Source organism: Equus przewalskii, chromosome 29 (genome assembly GCF_037783145.1).
Source record: "Equus przewalskii isolate Varuska chromosome 29, EquPr2, whole genome shotgun sequence".
Taxonomy (NCBI): domain Eukaryota; kingdom Metazoa; phylum Chordata; class Mammalia; order Perissodactyla; family Equidae; genus Equus; species Equus przewalskii.
The window spans coordinates 40,758,842-40,773,039 of NC_091859.1; the positions used below are offsets into that span (position 1 = coordinate 40,758,842).

Consider the following 14,198-nt stretch of genomic DNA (forward strand, 5'->3'; position numbering starts at 1 on the left):
TTTCTCAGAGCAGAGTATTATAAACAATGGAGACATTCAACCAAGTAAACCAGAAACATTTACCAACACGCTGCTCGGCGAAGGAGGAGGATGGAGAGGAAGGCGGGACTGGCCACCACCCTTCCCCATCTAAGACACAAAAGAGAGCAATGGGGACCAAGATGGCCCCAGAGCCAGCCCCAAAGAACTGCTGAGAGAGAAGGCAATAGAGGGAGGCTCGAGTGCCCATGGGAACAGAGGCCCCCGTGCGTGACGAAGGACGAAAGACGGGGAGCAAGAACGTTCTGAGAGGCCTCCTGAGCTCTAGATCCCTAACCTGGAGACCCGGGCAGCCAGGCCACCCCTCTCTGCTGCAGGAAATCCCCAACTCAGCAGCTGGGCGTGGGGATAGCGCATCCCAGCTCTGTGCAGAGAGGGTCACCTGACGCCGGTGGGCAGCCCCCTTCCTGCTGCAGGGGACACTATCTGTGCCTGACCCCCCCAAGTGGCAGCAAGAGGGGACAGAGGTCAGCTCAGCCCCCGTGCACCCTGGAGATGGGTGAGGAGGTGAGAGCCTCCTGCACGTCCTCACTCTGTCCCCCTCCTCCCCCTTCCTCAAGCCCCGCCCCCTCAGCCCCAAGCCCTCCTGTCCTGCACTCTCTGCTCTGCGCTACCTTGTGGCTTCCCTGCCCTCGACCCTCCAATGACGGCCCAAATCCAAACCCCTCCTTCCGCTGACACTGCCTCCTGACCCAGGAGGCCTCTGCCCAACCCCGACCGACTGCCCCAGGCTCCCAGCGTGCCCCCTTCTCACACAGCTGCTTCCTGTCTCCTGAACACATCAACTTCATCCTCACCTCAGGGCCTTTGCACCTGCTGTCCCCTACGTTTGCAAACTCTTCCCCCAGCTCTTCGCCTCGCACCCCAGGTCTCACCCCAAATATCACCCTCAGAGAGGCCTCCCGCACCGCCTGGCCCAGTGCTGCTCCAGCCCACGCGGCTGCCGTGCTCCCCCTCTTTCGCTGTCTTCACAGCACTGCCACTCCTTGGGATGGTCAGATTTCTACATTTTCCCATTTGCTGTTCAGCATCTGCTCCCACACCCACCATTTTGTTCACAGCTGTGTCCTCAGAGCTATAACGTGTTAAGTATAAATCAAGTGAACGAATGAATGAATGAATGAATGACTCATTATCTCTTTTATGCACATACCGATTCCCTTGCTCCCTTTTTCTCCACTTCTCCACCCTCCCCATCCCCACCCGGGCTCGTGTCTCCAGGGGCGCAGGGTGGGTTCTGCTCTGAGGGCAGGAAGAGCAGGGACTCCCAGGAGAGGTCAGAGGAGGTCTGGTGTCCGAGCATCCTCTGTGCCTGAGAGAGGGAGGGGCCTAGGAAAGGAGGGCAGCCCCTGCCACACCATCAACCAGCCTGAGGAATAAGGGGGACTGTGGGGGTGGCAGCCGGGGGTCCTTTGGACACCCCAACAGAAGTACACACAGCTGGGATTCTGGAAAGACTTGAATCCCTCTGTCTCCTCCCACCCTTGCTGGGGGCTCCCACAGGATGGACCCAATAGGACGTCAGAGATCAAGGTTGCTGGGGTGAGGCAGACCATGAGGGTCCCCCCCGAGTGACAGTGCAGGACAGAGAAGGTCAGAGGAAGGATCTGGGAGGCCACCTCGCTCCATCATTTCCACTTGCCCCCGGATCTCTGATGGGAGCACACGGCATTTTCTCCATCTTCTGTAAAGTGCTCTGCAAGCAGCTCAACGACGGCGCCCGAACCTCCCTCCTCAGCAGGTGCCGTCCCCAGGTCCCCAAAACGGAAGCTCCGAACTGGGATGCGTCTCCGCTCCTGCCTGCCTTTCTCCCTCTGATGAGATGGGACAGGCTGACAGGGACACACAGTGACCCAGGGACGTGCCCACAGGCTGGGCCTCTCCCAAAAAGCGGTAGCCAGACCCCAGGGAGCTGGCTCCAAGGAGCAGGGGCTCCAGAGGGGCTCCTGGGGGCCAGCCACCCGCGTGGTCTGGGCCAAGCATCTGAGAGGAAGAAAGGGAGGCTGTCCCCTCGGTCCTCCAGCAGCCGGGCTCTGAGCTCCAGGAGAGGGGTCAGAACTCGAAGACTAGGGGAAGATACGGGCACACAGGACGAGGGCCAGGATGGGGTGAGGGGAGGCCAGTCACTGGGCTGGCCCAGCTGGGTGCCCCTCAGGCCTGATGGGCGAGTCTGTGTTTCCTGGCCAGGTCCACAGGAGAAGCCGCCCCAGGCTGGAGGGGGCTGGTGCCCGGCAGACTGCGGAGCAAGCAGAAGCCAGTGAGGGTGAGTTTTGGAGCCTGGGGTTGGGTGACAGGCAGGGGGAAGCCCTGTGGAGGCAGCCCCAGCCCAGGGTGAGTCCGGGGCATTCTCCCAAATCCACCCCCCACCCCACGCACTGAGGAAGGCCCGCGGCGGTCCCCTGGTGAGCTGGGAGTGGCCGGGGGGTTATGGGGATGGCCACTCGCTGGGAGCACGGCTCTGATTTTCTCGCTAAACAAAGGGCTGTCGAGCGGTGGGGAGCCTGCTGGCGTCTCCTGCTAGTAGGGAAGGCAGAAGTGGGGAGAGCCAGGCAGCGCTAACCCAGACACCACACGGGGCACGTGGGGACATCTCGGGGAACAGCAGAAGGACTGGCAGAGCAGGGAGACCTGCCGTCCTCTGTGAGCTCCGGCTGTCCCTGGGAGCAGGAACAGTGACTGCCCCCCGGCTCATCCCGCAGACCGACCAGTGTGACCAGCCGGCGCCTCCATCCAGGCTCAGCACGGGTCCAGCCCACAGCGGTGAGCAGACACCCGTGCAGGGTACTCCCCGGGCGGATGCGCAGAGGGCGTGGCTGGTGTGCACTGCCTGCCCAGAGTCCAGGAAAGGTGCCTCTCCCCACCCAGCGCAGCCACCCGCGCTCTGCCCCAGGCCGCCTGCATACTCACCTGACCAGCCCAAGGAGCCGGTCCTTCGTCCTGGAACAGACCTCGAGCGCCAAGCTCCTCAGCACATCCTGCATCCAACGCAAGTCAGCCGGGGCATCGGGCAGCCAGACTGCCAACCTGGAGAAAGCGGCAGCAACAGCTCCACCCAGCTAAGCCCGAGCAAGTGGCCCCGCCTGGCCTCCCCACGGGCCCAGAGCGGAGGAGCCGGGGTCTCTGCGCCTGAGGCCCAGGCCTAAAGGCATTGGAGGAGGGGTGAAAAGAGCCCAGCGGGGCTGGCTCCATCGCAGGCAGGGCAGACCCAGGGGGCAGCTGCAGAGGCCGGAGGGGTCGGGGAACAATTTGCGATGGACTCTGAACGCAGCGGAGGTGGCCGGGCCCTGAGGCGATTCCCTAGGACATCCGTGGGAAGCCCAGGGCGGGAAAGGGCAGGGCTTTGGGATCAGGCTGGATCGGGTGCAACCCAGCTCCTCTGCTCATTAGCTGTGTGACCTGGGCAAGTCAGGGAACCTCTCTGGGCCTCAGTTTCCTCCCCTGCCAAATGAGGACAGTCCCCTCTCCCGCAGTTCCTAACCTCCTTCCTGTCTCCATCCCTTCCTCTTGCTCCTCCCCAGACCGGCCCCTCTCTCCCCACTCACACCCCTTTGTCCACTCTCCTCTCAGCAGCCAGTGACCTTCCTGAAACACACATCCCCGCAGCCCTTTATGGCTGAAAACCCCCCTGGGCTCCCACATGGGCCCCACAGGGTCAGCAGACGGCCAGGGTGTCTAACTATGGCAGAGAAAGCGCCTGGCCAGGCACCTTCTCAGACTCCCTGGATACTGCAGGGCCTCGCCTACCACCCTATTGCCCTTAAAGGGGCCCCTAAACTGGGACCTCAAACTGGGCAGACAGTCCACAGAGCGTCATGTGACAAGCAAAACAGGCTGGACCGTCACCTCCCTTGTTCTGGACCTTCTGCCTCTGTTATTGTAATCTCCATGTTGAGCGTGTAGGTTACAGAAACCACCAAGTAGGAACTTCCCTGTGGTCTAGGCAGGCCTCCCCATCGGTGCTCAGACGTGGATTTTTCTTTTTTGTAACTGAAAAGGCTAGAATGTGCATTTATCCTTTGGATTTCAACTTGTGGTTTCGGCCTAACAGCAGGCACGAGAAGAATCTGTGCCAGCAGAAAGCTCTCTCCCAGCAAGTTAAACAGCAGAGCCGACCCCGATCAACTCAGCGTAGGGCAGGTCAGAGACCTGGGGCTCACCATCGTAGACCTTCATCCACGGAATAGGGAATTTTTTAAAATACGGATCTTCCCATGACATTTCTCCTGCTGAAACCCTTTGCTGCCTTCCCACCACCATCAGGATGAAGACCACACTCCACACATGGCTGCAGAGCACTGCATGTCTAGCCCCTGCAGCCTCCCCAGCCCCATCTTCTACAGCTTTGGTCCACATTTTGGCTCCAGCCACACTGGCCTCCCTTTCTGCTCCTCAAATGAGCCTTACTCCCTTCTGCCTTCTGCCCCAGGACCTTTGCACATGCTGTTCCACCCATCTGGAATGCTTTTCCCTTCCCTCTTTGCCTAGTGGGCTCTTATACATCCTTCAGATTATAGCTCAAAAGTTACCTCCTCTAGGCAGCCTTTCTTGACCCGATAGCCCCTAGTGGGAGCCATCCGAATTTACAACCAGTGTACACCTGCCTAGGTATCTCTAGGCAGAGCTGTGATTGCACAGGTGAATGTGTGATGATTTGTGGGCCGTGAGGCTCCAAAGGCCAAGGGGACTGGGTCTGGGTCAGTGCTGCTCCCCTAACCCCCTAGGTGGGGCTTGGCCTCTCATAGCCCTTCAGTAACTATTGGTGCAACGAATGAGCAAACGATGCAGAGTGACCCATTAAGCAGCAGAGTCAGAATGCTTAGTGAGGGCTTAACCACAGCCAGTCCACCTTGGGAGGACCTTGTTTTACAGAAAAGGAATCTGAGGCCCAGAGATGTCAAGACACCTGGCCCAGGCCACACAGCAAAATCTGAGCCAGACCAGCCCCTAGAGCGATCCTCAGACACAGCACCTGTCCTCTGAGGCTCTGACAGGTGGAGCAGTGGGCCAAAGGTCCGAGAGACAGGGGAGGGGCCAGGCGCTGGCCCAGAGGCCCCTGCTTGCTCACAGCTGCCACCTCACCTCCTCATCAGTCCCACTCTGCGAGGAGACCATGAGACCCCTCTGGGTCAGGCAGCTGCCACAGGAAGAGTGGGGAGGCCAGCTGGGCTCTGCCCACCCGGGGTGCCAGCCGCCCTTCCTGCCTCGGGCACCGGTCCCCGCATTGCCCCGGCGACACGCCGGCCCCTCCCGGGAGCCCCGGCCGGGCTCACCTTCGGCTCCGGAAGTAGACGTACTCGAAGGGCAGCGTGGCGGGCAGCAGCAGGTAGGTCAGCGCCCGCCCGGGCCCCGAGCGGCAGAAGCGGGCCCAGGCGCGGGGGTCCCGCGCACGCTGTTTCTTCAGCGCTACGAGAGAAGCCGCAGCGTGGCCGCCACCTGGGCCTGGAGCCCCAGGACCCCGCAGCCCAGCCCTCGATGCCACCTGGGGCGGACGGGCGGGCCGAGCCCCTCTGCCTCCCGCGGGCCGCCGCCTGCACCCGCCCCCGCCGGCCGCAGAGGGAGCAGCAGCCGGCCCGGCCCCGCCCAGGAGCCAGCCCCTCGCTCGTGCCCTCCCGTGTCCCTGAAACGGGCAGAGCGTGCCCCTTTCACGGACGAGGAGCCTGAGGCTCAGAGTGCAGAAGTGACTTGCCCAAGGACCGATGCCAGGAGGTGGCGGGGCCAGGACGGACCCCAACCAGTCCGCCTCCCCAGGCTCCTCCCGCCTCTCCGGCCCCTCTGGAAAGTCCGCTGGGGCCCCCAGGCGGGGACGGGCTCCCGCCCCGGAGCTCCCTCAACAGCAGTGACGCGAGGACATAACGACCGACCGAGAGCACCAGCCGCTGCGACCGCAACGACCGTTTCCCGAGCCCCCGTCCCCTGAACTGACCGCGTGGAAGGGACTGGCGCCTGGGCCCCAGACCGAGGCTCACCACGCGCCACCACCCACCATGCTCCCGCCAGCGCCGTGCGGACAGCCGCTTGGAGGGTCCACAGACAGCATGTCGAAGACCCGGCCCCCCATTTACCTGCTCTGTGTCCTAGGCTAGCGCTCCTCTACTGGGGGGTCCGGCGGGACCCACCGCCCTGGGCGTGAGGGCGAGGATGAAGGGACGACCGTAAGGGCGGGGCCAGATAACAGTACCCTTTCTGGTGGGTGGGCTGCAGAGTGGGCAGGGACCTTGGGGGGTGGGGGAGGGGGGGGGTCCGTGCCCCATCCCGGAGGTGGCTCTCTGGTGCCCCCATGTGGCTTCAGGGATGCTGCCCCCGTTCCAGAGCCCCAAGCCGGAACCTGAGGGGCTGGGCGCAGATCCAGGCCCATTTCCACACGCGTGTGGTCTCCAGCGCTGAGAGGCGCCCTCCTCATCTCCCCGTGCCCTCCCCACGCCCACTGTCCCCGCTCTGGCCTCAACCACCGTCATCTCTCCTCCCAGCCTCCTGCCTCTTCAGCCGGTCCCCTCCCAGCTAGGTGCATGCAGTTCAGCTGGCCTAGAGTTCAGAGCAGCAGTGACCTCTAAAAGGGAGGTCACCCCCTCAACCTTTAATCCCCCAGGGGCTCATTTCTCCCCTCCCACAGCGTTCCAGGCCGCCTGCCCAACCCTTCCAGCCTCCCCAAGCTCATCTCCGCTACTCTGCACCTCAAGCACTATGCTACAGTCACGGGGGCCTCAAGCTCCCGCCTCAACTCCAGGACATTTGCACATCCTGTGCCCTCTGCCTGAATGCCCATCTTCCCCCTCTCTTTGGCTGGCAGAGTCCTCCTTACAAGGCTCCCTTAGAGGCTCCTCTAACTCGCCCCCTCCCCACCATCACATGTGTCTGTGGGACCCTGTGCTTTCCTGCTATTGCAATAGTGACATTTAGGTCCCCTGGCCGGAGCAGATGAAATATTTTAGAGCAGAACTCCTGGTTCTGCCATTTGTGAGTACTGTGACTTTGGGCAAGGCACTTAACCTCTCTGTGCTATGGTTTCCTCATCTGTACAATGGGGACAATTCAGCACTGTCCTCAGAGCATTGTTGGGAGAGTCCAGACCCTCTGTGTGTCCCTCAGGACCTCCTACCCTTTCCTGGACAGTGGGCAGAGGCCTGGCTTTCTCAGGCACAGACTCGGGTTCGAATCCCCCTGTTGCAGGCTCTGAGACCTGGGTGACCCCTTTCCCACTCCGAGCTTCAGTTTCATCATGGGTAAAACGGGGTAAGAAAAAGGAGGAGTGAGTGACATGACACGTAAAGAGCTCCTGGCACCACGCCGGGCACTTAGTAGGTGCTCAAAAAATGAGTCTTGCCCTCTTCCAGACCATGAGCACCTCCGGGGCGGGGTCCCCGGCCCCAGGCCCCCGTGGCAGGGCACCTGCCCGGGGAGCGAGTGAGGCAGGAAGCGGCCGTACCAGCCTCCAGCTCTGGCGAGAGCTGCTCAAAATCCGGCACGTCCTTGACCAGCACGTTGGGCACCGCCCAGTTGAGACACAGGCCCGTCTGCTGGCCTCCGTCACGGCCAGTGTCCCGGGTCCCATCAGCTGGGACCGGGGGCTCCTTAGACACCAACGTCCACAGCACCGGCTCCTTGGTGAGTCCTGGGTCAAGGGAGAGGAGGGGAGGGACAGGTCAGCCCGTCTGGAGCCTCCGGGCGATAGCGACCCCCCGGCTCTCCACACCACCCACAGCATCCGCACCCCTCAACGCCCCAGCCCCGTTCTGGGGACCTGCTTACTGCAAGAGGGACCCATGGCTCACCCCGAATGACCCCTTCCTGCACCCCTCAGGCCTGCTCTGCTCCTGTTTCCTGTGCACTTTGTTATGGTGAATCAGAGCCTAGATCTGAAGACCCGGGCCGGGGTTCACATCCACCTGCAAGACCGTGACCTAACAGCTCCATGCCTCGGTTTCCCTCTCCGCGAAGGGGGAAAATTAAGACTCGCTTTATACGGCTGTTCTGAGAATCAGACGAGATGAATACACAAAGCGCAGGCCCAGGTCTGGGCCCGAGTTAGGTGCTCAGCAAACGCTCCCCGCAGCCGGGTGTTTCAGGCCATAGCATGGGGGGAGGGGGAGCCGAGGACATGGGTTCTGGAGGCCAACGGCCTGGGTTCGAATCTCGGCTCTACCACTTTGAAGAGCATCGCCCTGTGGGGTAACGTCCACGCTCTCCAGGCCCGAACTCTCCGGCCCACCCACTGCCTCATGAACATCCGCACACTCACGCGCACGCACACCTGCGACCAGAGCAAGTCACGTGCCCTCCAGGTGCCGGTCTCTCTTTCTTTGTGCTGGCTCTTCTTCCCTCTGCCTACAATGCCCCCTTCTTTTCTGTCTTCAACGTCTCCATAGTCCTCATAACTAGTCAAAACTCAACTTATTTGTCACCGCCTGCAGGAAGACATCCTTGCCCATGCCACCCCCAGCCTGGGTCGGGTGCCTCCTCTGGGCCCCCACAGCCCCGAGCACCCCTCCGTCCCCCTGGGGAGCTGCCTCTCCCTGGGCCTGTCCCCCTGCACCAGGTTGTGGGCAGCTCGAGAGCAGACACATGTGTGATTCCTCTCCGGGTCCCCAGCATCCCGTTGAGGCCAAGCACAGAGTGGCTGCCGAGGAGGAGAATGGGCGAGCCAACGTCCCTGAACTCTCAAGCACCCAAGAGGCAGGCCCGGCCCGGTGCTCACGTGGCACGTGACCCCGGCTACTGTGGGGGCGGCCACCTACCGCGTCTCTCCAGGAACCTCAGGGCGTCCAGGTACCCTTGTCTGCAATTGTCGGCCACCACCTGCCAACACACAGGCCAGGGTGGGGGGTGGGCTGGGGCGGCCTGGACCTGCCCCTCGAGCTGGTGGTCACTGACCAGAGACCTGTCTTCAACTGGAAGTGATCCCAGTCCAGCCTACACTCCCCGGGAGCCCCCTTGGCAGGGCTCAGGGACCCTGGGGGACCCCAGCCCTGGACGGGGAGGGCCACAGCACCACAGGCAGAACAGATCTGCCCGAGCTGCTTCCCTCTGCGCAGCCTCATTTCCCCCCCATCCTCCCAGACTCCCCGGCTGGCTGGCTGCTCTGGCTCCAGGCCCTCCCGTCTCCGGCCTCAGTTCCCTCCTCCGGAAACTGGGATGACAAGGCCTGGCACAGGATACCTGGGACACCGCCTGTTCCCCATAAGTCAAGGACGGTGGTTCCCTTCGTCCTTTCGACGTTTATTCCCAGGACCAGCCTGAGGTGGCAGAGGAACCCAGGGGCCCCCGCGGGGCCGTCTCAATCAGAGCCCCACTCATGGAGAAAAGGCACCTGCAGGCCCAGCCAGGAGCTTTGCCTTCACTGCTGTGTGACCTCAGGACGGCCACACCACCTTTCTGAGAGCCTTCGTTTGTCTGTAGAATGGGGCTAAGACTCTGTCCACTCCAGGGGTGCAGGCAGGAGCAGAGTAAATGAACACAGCCTCGTTTCATAAAGTGTAAAACCCTACTCAACAAGAGGTGTGAAGGAGGGAGGGCTGGGGCGTGGTTGGGGTGGAGGAGTGCGTTATCATGATAAACCGTGGTCAGATTACCCATTTTCCAGAAATAACAAGGGGCCAAAGGCAGGAAATGTGGGTCTATTGTCCATCATCTCTGAGCTTGGGCCTCACCTCCACGTGATGGCCAGTCATCTGGCCAGGGTTTAGGGCAGCGGTTGAAAGCGTGGGTCTGGGCTAGCTGAGGATTCGAAACGTGGCTTTGCCGCTTCCAGGCTGTGTGACTTTGAACAAGTCGCTTAACCTTTCTGAGCCTTAGCATCCCCATCCCGGGAAACAGAGATGACAACAGGACCTTCTGCAGAGCCTGACCCAGAGGAGTGCCAGCAGAGGCCTGGCTCAAACCCAAGCTCAGTGGGATTGGCGTTAACGTGCTCCCCTGGCCACAAACCCTTGACCACTTGGGGCCAGTCCTAACTCAACACTTGCTCAAGGAGGGGAAGACTAGCAAGGGCATGACCTGAGCCCCAGCTGTGGGTTCGAGGGCTTGGTGGACACATGTGTCCCAACCACCCTCAGACTGTGGGAAGGGATCAGGGCCACACAGTGTGACTCACGGGGCCCTTGACCATGGCCCCGGCTTCGAGGCCAGGTGCTGGGCCAGTCCTACCTCAAGATCGGGAGAGACGAGGGAGGCGAACCCCAGGAATAAGTTCCTGGTGCAGATCTGGAAGCTGGCATTGAAGGTGTTCAGCTCATGTATGTTGGCCGAGGTGCTCTGGGGGCAGATGTCCGCTGTCCCGTAGAAGGGCGACACGGTGATGGTGGAGGCGCAGTCCGCGAAGGGCAAGTTGTTGCTCAGACCCCCGTCAATGTAGCGCTGCGATGGCGGGTGGACAGTGGGCGGAGCTGCCCTCTCAGCACGCCGGCCCTCCTCCCACGCTGCCACGGAGCCACCGGTCGGAAGTGGGCTGCAGCCGGCGACCCCAGGGCTGCCCCTGGGTCACTAAGGCCCCTCTAGCCCAGGAGCAGGGGGAGGGCTAGCACACAGTAGGTGCTCAAAGAGTGCTGGTCCCTCCTTCGCCCCCCTCAACACCTCTCAACAGGAGGCACCTTGGGCTGCCCGGAGCATGGAGCAGGGGCTCAGCCACTTACCTCCCCTCTGAATTCGGGAGGAATCACCCCACAGTAGAAAGGAAGGTACAAAGAGCAGATCAAGGCCTGGGGAGACAAGAGTCAGCAGAAATACACTTGTCCGCACTCCTCACATTCAGAACCTGCTCTGAGCATGGCGTCTACTCCCAGGACAGCTTGTAGAGTGGGCGTTATTAGTCCCGTGTCCAGGGGAGGAAACTGAGGCCCCAGGAGGGTCATGTCCCGGCCGAGTTCTCAAGGTTAAGAAGGGATCTGATGCAGCCCCATCTCTGCACCCACCCTCCTCCTCCTCCTCCCAATGGGATCCTGGCTGACTCAAGACTGCTGCTGGAATTTTCTTTTCCCCAAGGACAAAGAGAGGCGCCAAGGACCATTTCTTCTTCATCTGCCTGGCAGGAATTCGTCACCAAGAATCTAGATGTACCCCCCAGAGTGTGTTCCTTAGACACAGATCCAACTAGATACACCTCAAACAAGAAACCCTGACCTCCCTACCCACTTGGAAAACACCATTTGCTCTTCCCAGTAGAGGCTCTGACAAGTCCTGCAGTAGAAAAGACCCTTAACATAGACCCTGATGCTATGGACATTTAGAGCGGGGTCTAGGGGGAGGGGCTGTCCTGTGCATCATAGGATGTTTAGCAGCACCCCTGACCACTACCCACTGGATGCCAGTAGTGTAGGCTTGCGTGTACACACACACATACACACACAGTTGTGATGACCAAAAATGTCCCCAACGTAGCCAAATGGCCCCAGACAGAAAGTCACCTCCTGTTGAGAACCACTGACCTAGAGCTTATGAAATTTGTGGCGTACATAACCTTGTCTCTCAAGCATTTGGAGACATCCACCCCTGGGAGATGCAGAGCCCATCCTGGCCCTGACTGTATGGAAACGCAGGTGACAGCCTCATTCCCACTGAGCCATAATTAATAACCGTGACAGCCGCTAAGGTTTACTGAGCACCTGCTCTGTGTCAGGCCCTGTACCATGTGCACACAGGCAAAGACGCTGCAGACACTTTGGGGCCCCCGGGGGGCTTCCTCTGGAGGACTTGACCAGCCGGCAGCAGGGGACCAGCCCCTCCCTGCGCACACTAAGAACTCCGGTCAGCAGAGGCGCAGAGCCAGGCCCTGGGCTGGGTGCTGGGGGCACCAAGATGAAGCAGATTCTGCATCGGGGACCCCAGGCTGGCTGGAAGGCACAGGCCCCGCTGGGGAGGGTGAGCAGGGCTGCCATGGGGGAAGCACGAACCGGCCGGCTGAGGCCTCAGAGGGTAGGGCCTTGTCTCCCCACCTGTCTGCGCACTCCTGGGAGCCTCCTGACCACCCCCCATCCTGTCCCTGGCCTCTCTCCCTGCCCATGTGGCTCTCTGTCATGTCATGTTCTATTTCAATGCTGAATTGTTTCTGAATTCATTACCTGCAGATGTGGTCATTATCTGTACCCTACACCCAGCAGACTGGAAGCCCCAAGATTTCTGTCTCTCATTCTGCTATAGTCACAGTGCCTGGCACATAACAGACACTCAATCAACCTTTGCCTGCTGGGTCAAAAAATGCCTGGAGGACTGGAGTGGTGTGGGGGCTGGGCAGGTACCCATCCGGAAAGAGCAGCCCCTTTGGGTGCCCTGATTACCAAGGCCTGACTTTGCCCCCGTCCCCAGCCAGACCCTTCTGTGTGCAGCCAAGGGGCCTCCCCATGGCTAGCCAGGAAGTCTCCAACCTCACCTTGCCTCCCACTCACCTGTCTGTGCCTCAACTCCCTCAGTTGTAAACACCCTTGGGAGCTTCAAGCCCCAACCCCACTACCCACCCCCACCCCTACCCCCACCCCGCAGACATGTGTGCCCCTGGGAAGCTCCGGGAAGTCACTCTGGCAGGAGATGGAGCCCACCTACCTGCCACCAGGCCGTGGGTCCCACCACCTGCTCACCTGGATGACCTCATCGCGGCTGGCAAAGTCAGTGACTATGACGTTGTGGCCATCAGGCCAGCGGGTCAGCGAGATGCCCAGCTGCTGGGAGGCCAGGATGTGAATGTCAGCTGGGAGATCGGCCTGCAGCTGCTGCTTGATGTGCTCGATGGGCGCGAAGGCGGGGTGGAAGACGCCCAGACTCAGCTGATCCACCTGCTTGACCATGTCCAGGAGGCGGGAGCAGCAGAAATCTGCGGACACGCGGAGGGGAAGGGTCCTTAGCCACCCAGGGCCTGCCCACACTTGTCCCAAAGGCTGGACTCCCCACTGGGTACATGGGGCTAGAGGGTCCTCCCCTCTCCCGCTAGAGTCTGTGCCCAGCTCTGCGTTCAAAGGCTCTGTCCACCTTTTGACCTAGGCAACAGTCTTCCCGGCTCCGAGCCTGGGATCTGTCCTCTGCAAAATGGGGGTCACCACAGTCTTGGGTGCGAAACACCCTTCTCGGTGCCCACCCTCTCCCGTTGGAATCAGCTTCGCCTCGGGCAGGCGAGCCCGTGGCCCCCAGCCCTCCTGGCCCGCGCCGTCCCGGACGCACCGACCGACTTGCCCACGATGATGGACATGGCGTTGAGCGCCCCGGACGAGGAGCCATAGATGCGGCGGGCGCCCTGGAGGAGGCGCGGGGCGCGCTCTCTCAGGCACTGGGTCACGCCCACGTGGTAGAGGCCTAGGAAGCCGGAGCCCGAGAAGGACAAGTTCCAGCTGCCGTCTTCCTCGTAGCACGCCATGGCGGCGAGGCGGGCCGGGGTCGGGATGGGGCGCCGTTCGGGGAAGCGTGGCCGGTCGGCTGCGGAGCGGGAGACGGGGCCCAGAGGTGAAGCTCCCGCCGGAGCCAGGCCCCGCCCCCGGGCTGCGTCACCCACTGCCCCAGCCAATGAGGTCTCCGAGCCTCGCCCCTAACCCCCAGCCCCAGGTGTGCGCCAGGTTGCTCCAGAAGTGCTGGCACACTGTGGGCGCCGCGGCACCGCCCCCACACGCCTGCCCTGGGTTCGGGTCACGATCCGGGATTCCAGGTGAGGAGGCCCCGGGGGAACGGGACCAACTCTTCCCCTGACCTCTGATAGGGGTGACAGAAGCGTTATTCCCGCCCGCGTTTTACAGATGAAGAGACTGCGACAGCGAGGGAAAGTGCTGGCCAGGAAGCGGCAGCTGGACCCACAACACCTGGTCTTTGGGGCCAAACCAGACTTAATTCTCCAGCTGTGCTGGTTCAGGGACCGGGGAGAGCCCGTGGGAGGCAGGGGGTCTGGGTTCCACACTCCGCCCCCACCACCTTTGTGACTTTGCCCAAACTCCTCACCCTCTCTGGGCTGCAGTTTTTCAGCAGAATATGCCAGGCTTGGATGTCAGGACCTGTAGGGCCCCTTCCGTTCCAACCGCTGTGCCCCCAAACACAGACCTGCCATCAGCTGCCCAGCCCTGGGGGGTGAGCTGGCAGAGGGGGCAGCAGGCCCCCACTCTGGGCCCAGTGCTTCCTCTGCAGCCAGCCTCACAGAGCTGTGAGGGTAGGGACCGTGGTGCCCACATGCGGTCCAGGGACGTGAGCCCTGGAGA

The 14,198-nt window shown here is 61.7% G+C and overlaps 1 protein-coding gene across 3 annotated transcripts; it reads right to left on the reverse strand.

Annotated features, from left to right (window-relative positions):
* PNPLA5 (patatin like phospholipase domain containing 5) lies at nt 1-14,198 on the reverse strand. Of its 3 annotated transcripts, none has more exons than XM_070600037.1 (11): nt 13,945-14,173; nt 13,180-13,431; nt 12,603-12,835; nt 10,665-10,730; nt 10,180-10,389; nt 8,772-8,832; nt 7,463-7,648; nt 5,310-5,442; nt 2,947-3,063; nt 2,416-2,556; nt 1,161-2,275 (listed from the first exon to the last, which is right to left on the reverse strand). In XM_070600037.1, exons 2-11 carry the CDS (start codon nt 13,370-13,372, stop codon nt 2,191-2,193), a joined length of 1,425 nt encoding a protein of 474 aa, XP_070456138.1. In that variant the 5' UTR covers nt 13,373-13,431; nt 13,945-14,173; the 3' UTR covers nt 1,161-2,190. The 3 variants fall into 3 exon arrangements, with proteins under 3 accessions (XP_070456140.1, XP_070456138.1, XP_070456139.1); XM_070600038.1 differs by having other exon boundaries at nt 2,416-2,553; nt 13,945-14,171; XM_070600039.1 differs by lacking the exon at nt 2,416-2,556 and having other exon boundaries at nt 1-2,275; nt 13,945-14,198.

Coding starts and splice junctions, on each gene's coding strand:
- PNPLA5 (XM_070600037.1), bottom strand. CDS start 13,372: ATGGCGTGCTACGAGGAAGACGGCAGCTGGAACTTGTCCTTCTCGGGC. Junction 10,731..12,602: donor GCCGCGATGAGGTCATCCAG/GTGAGCAGGTGG, acceptor TTGTCTCCCCAG/GCCTTGATCTGCTCTTTGTA. Junction 2,276..2,415: donor ACCGCCGCGGGCCTTCCTCA/GTGCGTGGGGTG, acceptor CTTGCTCCGCAG/TCTGCCGGGCACCAGCCCCC.